At 38.1% G+C, this 7065-nt stretch overlaps 1 protein-coding gene across 1 annotated transcript in view; it reads left to right on the forward strand.

Annotated features, from left to right (window-relative positions):
- The first annotated feature begins 969 nt into the window (after positions 1-969).
- UBE3D (ubiquitin protein ligase E3D) overlaps positions 970-7065 on the forward strand; it is a 49294-nt gene continuing 43198 nt past the window's right edge. Inside the window, exons 1-2 of the mRNA XM_009282724.1 lie at positions 970-1042; positions 1895-1985. Coding sequence (XP_009280999.1) covers positions 970-1042; positions 1895-1985 — 164 coding nt within the window. The remainder of the gene's footprint in view (positions 1043-1894; positions 1986-7065) is intronic.

Genomic DNA, 7065 nt, shown 5'->3' on the forward strand with positions numbered 1-7065 from the left:
GCCCGCGCTGCCGGCCCGCTCGACGCTGGCCGGGAGGGGAAAGCTTGGCCCGTTGCTTAAAAAAAGGCCGCTTTGCTTGGGGTTGCCTGAAACCTTACTGTTTTAAGTGACGTGCAAACAGAGACTTTAAAGTGTGGATTCTGCGGCACAAAAAGCCCCCAAACCCAACTGGAGTTCATGGTCTCATTGTGCACGTGCTGTTGCTTTTGTAAAAGGCTCTCTTTAGCTCTGAATTGAAGATTTAAACAGGAACTGGTAAAATTTAATAAAATTGTCAGTTTTAAAAATCGAAAGTGCAAAAGGTGGCGTAATGAAAGGGAGACATGGTCGCTCAGTAAGTGTTTTGTGTAGGAGTTCGAGAACTGCTCTCAGTTCCTCCCCCGTGCTTTCCCATATTACTTCAAAATTATTTGCTTTCCCTCCTATTTCGTGTTTGGTAGCTGAAAATGCAGTAATATGATTCATCCAGGCTATGGCACTAAGGTTGTCACCAACCACTTAATCGTAAAGGATTGTGATTTTTCGTTGAGGCTTGTTCTCGCAGCCTCAGTTTGCAGAGGTTCATGTTGCAGGTAACATCTGCAAAGTTACCTTCTTTATTTCCATGATGCTAATTCAGGTCTAGGATGCGATTGCATAAATAGGAAGCGTGGTAGTATAGCTGGTGCTTTCTTTCATTCTAGCATCCAAGCTCAATGTGTTTGGATTCATTTAATAGGATGTGACACAGAAAGATATATTAAATAACACAAAAGTGTCATTGTGTGGTTTTAAAGTAGGAATGACCAATGAAGTGTGTGATGTATGATAATGGTTTCAGCACCAGAAACACACTGGAATACTCTGTTGATTTTATGGTATGCTGAGGTTGCTTCTGTATGTTAATCAGTAATTACGCACATGCTTTGACAATTATACAAAAATTATTTAGTGCATCTTATTAATGAGGCGTGCTTCAAAAGATCAAAGATGACGTTTGAAAAATTTACCTTTGAAAGTCATACCAGTGAAAAACATGTATGTGAACCGGATAGTAATCGACGTATATATTGGATAACCTTACTTAGCCTTTAATGTTTTATATTAGTATGCAAAACTAGTTCTCTCTTATATGAAATTCTGGAACCTTTTAAAGTACTTTTCATTTGTGGTTGCAATCTAAATCTTAAATACTGAATGCCAGTGCTGAGAATATACTTTGATTCTGAAGTTTGAGAAAGTGGGCAATGCAAAACATATTAATACATAGAGCTAGGCTTACAGTTTTACTTTTCTTCTGCCTAATGTTATTTGACAATTTGTGGAGGCTTTTATAGCTCCTTTTTTAATTTGGAAAAGTTGTCTGAGCTGGCCTTTGTGAGACTGTTTTCACTTTGCTGGCCTGCAGAGGGTATTGCTCACTACCTATTCCTTGAGTGGTACCACAGTGGCTGGTAGCTTACCTGCCTGAAAATTTAAAACTAGTGTCCTCTCCCCCACCCCCGGACTATTTTGTGTTACATATTGGGATGTACCCTCATATTGCAGGAACACTGAGTAGCAGAAATATTATTACAAAAAAGTGGCATTGAATTTTAATTTATACAGTCTCTGTAATGATATCTATATCTCTGCTCCCCTGTGGAGAGGATTTGCACCTTTAAAATAATTATTCACGTATACAGTTCCTACTCAGCAATATGGGGCATGAGGTGGAGATGCGAAGTTTTTCCTAAATCTAAGTACTTGCTTCTACAGGTAAATAAATTAAGGTTGTGTTTAAAATGTCAGCATTTTGCTTTGTTTGTTAGATTCTTATCTTTTTTGGTTTGAGGTATTTGGCAGGATTTTCCTGTACAAGTGACTGAAAATTTTACACAGTTTTGAAGATTAGCATGTCTTCTTCTGTCTGTAGATTTGGTTTTTACTTTGAGGGAAAGCCTGAAACCGCAGAAGAATTACGTCTTTTACTGTCAGTCCTGTGGTGACATCATAGTAAAAGACCGGTGAGTACTGCAGTGTCTTGTATTTATAGCAATAAATGCCATAGTGATTGGTATTCATGTTACTTTGTGTACTTAGAGAGACAGCTAAAAGGTATTTATTTTGAAATCGATAGATGAGAACACTTTTGAAGCACTACGGATGAATAAAAGCAAAGTTACCTGAAACAGTTTTTCACCATTTCTTCGTTTCCTTCTTGATTTCATTCTGGCTGGAAGGTAGAATTACCTTACAAAGGGAGTTTGGTGCATCGCCCTGGAAGCTGGGAAATCTGGATTCTTTTCCTGCTTGTCTGCTTTGCTTTGAGCGAGACATTTCGTTTTGTAGCTGGACTTCCTCTATGTGTAAAATTTCTGCTTTGAGATCTATGCTTTTTGTTCATACAGAATCTCTTTGCACTCATCATAATAGTGTCTGGTTTTGCTGTACAAACAAAAAGCTGTAATATTTTGGCCTGGGAATACTGCAAATGTTCATAGTTTTCATTGATTTAAAAAATACTCGTAGTCTATTAGTAGCTGACATCTTTGCTGTGTTGAAGGGAATAAAATTGAAAATTTGAGCTTAGACTTCTTTCTTCCTCTGCGCTTCAGGGATCATCTTCAGTTCTGCTCAGTCTCTTACAAATTCTCTTCAGTCATAGTGCTGTAGTTATAGAGTGGCTGCTCAGAATGGGGATGTTGACCATAGGTCCCTTCTATCTGTTAAGCAAAACCAACCTCCACATAGTTCAGGGATGCTGAATTTGGGAAACACAAGAGCTGTTTCTTAGCTGTGTGACTCGGCCTTATCTCTGTTCCTTACAAAATCTGCACAGTGAATGAGAATTTTAATAAAAAGCTGCTGCATTTTCTGGCTCTTCTGATGAACAATTTTGACAGCTTCAGCTGGATAGATAAGAATTGTTAGAGATGCACTTGCAGCCTTTTACGATCTGTGTCACTCCTAATACTCAAAATGGTAATACAAATGTGGTATATTCTGTAAACTCGTGTTACTTTCTTGTCATACATATGGATTTATGGGTGGCTTGAATGTGACTGAATGAGGATTTCCTGGCTTTCTCTTCTGAAATGTCTCATCAGAAAGTCTAGTAATAACTCTTATTTTGATACATTTGTAGAGTAATGAAACTTCTAATTTCTAGTTAGTAACATTTGCTTTCAAAAGATACTGCACTTTTATATTTTCATCTCTGAGTGGGTGTTTTCCTGAATTTCAGCGCATCAAATTCATATGCATGGAGTTTACATCTTTTGCTTCTGCACCCTATAACGTGACGCAGTCAGAATTTTTGAGAAAGGAAAAAGAAGGCATGTTCATGGCTCTTTGCTTGGCATTTCTCCTTGCAGGGAACCTCTGAGCCCCTCGAATGTTATCACTAAAAAAACATTAAGACAAAGGTAGAAGAGTGGAGCTGCCAGTGTATCTAAAACCTTCTGTTCCAGCACTTCCAAAAGGAAGACAGTAGTGTAGTCAGTACTTTAAGCTACAGAATTTGTGTGTTGGTCTCTCCAGGGAAAGTGAGTATGACTGGCAGCACAGGCAGTGGGATCGAAGGGAAGTTTCAGAACTGTGTGAGGGGGAACTTATTAAAGCGTGAATTACTAGGAAAGGGTCTGTAATAAGAAAAACCTGAGATCTAGAAAATGATACCTTTGAGAAGAAATTGAAATAAATGGGATTTAGTTTAGATAAGGCTGTGGAGAAGATGTATGACTCTTCCAATATGTAAGAAGTTGCTGCAAAGAAGGTGGCAGTAGTCTTCAGTTGAAGCAAGAGGAATTTAGGTTAAAATGAAAAAAAAAAACCCCAAATCTATTCTAAAGCATATTTTTTACTGTTAGAGACTGCATAGGAAGCCGTCATTTTAAAGACTAGATTAGAGAAATATGTTAGGAGTCGTTTAAATGTAAGTGATCCTTCCTTGATGCAAGAAAATGGACTCTATACATTTTCTGAAATACCCTGGCTTAGTCTGTTTCCTTCCATGAATCTGATAGCTCTTCAGAGGTTAGGGTTATGCTTTCTGATACTTCTCCATTACCCTCACATTACCCACATTAGAGGAAGTGATTAGATTTTTTTTTTTTCTTCCATGATTTAAGAGCTGCAAAGAATTTGGGATACTTGTTTTTTTCTCTCTTCTTCCAGTTAGGCTAAGTGTAGCTCGTATATAAAATAATTTTTTAAGGCTTTATTTCTGTCATGAAGAAATTCTTAAAGGCTGAATGTTGTGAAAAATAAATTTCATAAATTGACTGTTAAGCAATAAACCTTTTCCTTAGTCCAAACGTTAAGAATTTATACTACGTAAGTATTCTATTGAAAAACCGATGGCAGGGGAAATCTTCTAATTACACTTTTCCTACATAAATAGCTTTAAGCATGACAAATAATTGTCAAGCTAGGCTGCCCAAGATTTTTTAGTAAGTAAATAAAGAAGACTGCTGTTAAAGAAATTCAGTTGGATCTTTTTTCTTTCTGTTTCTCTGATGGAACAGAAGGGTTATATATTTAAAAGCCTAAAGTCCATTTTACTTCCAGTTTTCGGAATTTTCAATAGATAGGATGATATTACTGGGTTCTTGGATATTAGTTAATAATGGTGTTAGAGATTATTTTTCTTAGTCCAGTCTTGTAAGGATCTCTCTGGTCAAATACTTACCTTAGCATGGAAGCCCACCTAAGAATTAGATCCTTATGGCAGGACTCTTTTAGACTAGTGCCTAAGTTCTAGCTTTTTTAAAATTAAGTTAATTACCTAGGCTTCCTCTGTTTGGAGACAGAGAACTATCTCCAGAAGGAGATTCAGCCTGACTATATTAGTCACTTTCAGAAGGAGAAAGTTTCTCTTAAAAGTCCTAAACTAAGAATTGTCGCGCTCTGTCTGTGAAGGCAGCCTAGGTGGCTATCTTAAAGTAGAAAGTCAGTTGTTATTAGGAGCAAGTTTGGGGAGATAAGTCCCCCTGTTAGCTAGGTTTTATCACTGTATTTAGCAGCCTCAAGTTAGTCAGCACCCAGTAAACTTCAAGTTTCTTTTTTTTTTGTTTTTCTGGAAAGCTACATTTTTATTAGTGTTACATTTTTCCGGTTCTAGTGATCCAGAATATGGCTTCCCACCTATGAATGGCAAAAGCCTAAAGTACAGTGGAAATGCTATGTTTTCTGTATAGCTCAAAGTTAGGAGGAGTCTGTTTAGTAAATCCCTACTGGTTGGAGCAACTGCTTTTGTTGGGCAAGAATTCAAGATCTTGATGCCCTAGACTGTGAAGGTAAAGAAAGGGTAATGTAATGAAACTGGACAGCATTAGTCTGCAGCTTAAGGTAATCTCTATCTTTTTTTCCCCCGTATGTAACACTTGAAAAAACATTGCTGAGCAATACCAGCTTTTTGTTGCTGCAGTGTGAACAGCAATACATAGGAATGAAGACTTCTTTTTTTCAGTGTCAGTCCAGGCATTGGAACTAATTGTACAAGGCTGATGAACAATCAGTCATTAGGCCAACACCAGAATTAAGGTCCGACCATGGCAGAATTGTGGTTGTATCTCAGGCAATATATAAGACCACAGAGAGCGAAGACAGTGATGAGTAGTGCCGAGAGGTGGTCTTACTTACTTATGGTAAAGCTGGGTCAGAGGACGAGTTATTCCAACTTTCATCTGCAGGTGGGGCAAGCACAGTTTAAAATGTATTCTCGCTCTAGAAAGAAGGAAGATTTATAAAAGATTTTACTTTCACCTACCCAAAACAATACAAAAGGCACAAGAAACTACAATGGGAAGAACTGGCATCTTCAGAAAAGAATAGTCTGTGAACTGCAAGAAAGGGAGGGTGTATAACTGTTGGCTTAGCAGCTGTGTGTTTATTTGCGAAGTAGCACCATAAGCAAAGTTGTATTTGCAAGTTTTAAGTAAGGAGTAGAATCAAGAAACTCTATGTGAAGGTTTCAGGCAACAGCAGAAGAAATAAGGGAACAAAAGGAAAGCATTCAAGGAAACTAGGCAGAGAGCAGAAAGTGCAGCTCTGCAGCAAACAGTACGTCTAGAAAACTGTTGGAGAGGTGCACACTGTTAAAGCCATTGCCCATTGATTTGGTAAAGGGGCTGAATTTCTTCCTAGTGCAATAGTTTTCTAGAAAACACAGATTAAAGAAAGTGTAAATATGTGGACAGTATCCATCAATACTTCTACATTCTTAATAAAAACACATGTGGTGGGACCACGGAATGGCTATAGGAACTGTAGGCAGGAAAGTATTGACCACTCACTCATAATGAGCAACCTGGTATTTATATAGCCACATGTATATATTCTAGCTTTAAGAGTATTTTTTACAACTTAAAGCAGTGATTCCAAACCTTGGCTTATAAAATCCTCTGGCACTGTGTGTAACCAAAGAAAGTAAGTTAAAAATAACAGTGATAACGAAAGCAAAGTCTGGTATTGCCTGGAGCAACCTCCTTGGTCCATAGAGCTGCCCAGAAGAAAGGGATTTTGATTTTTTTGTATGTGACTTCTGAAAGTTGAATCTGAATCATAGAATAGAATCATAGAATAGTTTGGGTTGGAAGAGACCTTTAAAGGTCATCTAGTCCAACCCCCCTGCCATGGGCAGGGACATCTTCAACTAAATCAGGTTGCTCAGAGCCCCGTCCAGCCTGACCTTGAAGGTTTCCAGGGATGGGGCATCCACCACCTCTCTGGGCAACCTGTGCCAGTGTTTCACCACCCTCAGCATAAAAAATTTCTTCCTTATATCTAGTCTCAATCTACCCCCCTTTAGTTTAAAGCCATTCCCCCTTGTCCTGTCGCAACAGGCCCTGCTAAAATGTTTGCCGCCATCTTTTTTATAAGCCCCCTTAAATCTAAATTAAGATTGCATTATCCTTTTTCCTTTTTTTTAAATGAAGATATACTGTGGTATTTTTGTCAGGATTTAGCTTTTTCAAAGTCTGTGTCCTGGTTTTGGCTGGGGTAGAGTTAATTTTCTTCCTAGTAGCTGGTACAGCGCTGTCTTTTGGATTTAGGGTGAGAACAATGTTGATAACACACCGATGTTTTAGTTGTTGCTAAGCA

This window comes from Aptenodytes forsteri, unplaced genomic scaffold, assembly GCF_000699145.1.
Source record: "Aptenodytes forsteri isolate BGI_AS27 unplaced genomic scaffold, ASM69914v1 Scaffold245, whole genome shotgun sequence".
NCBI lineage: Eukaryota > Metazoa > Chordata > Aves > Sphenisciformes > Spheniscidae > Aptenodytes > Aptenodytes forsteri.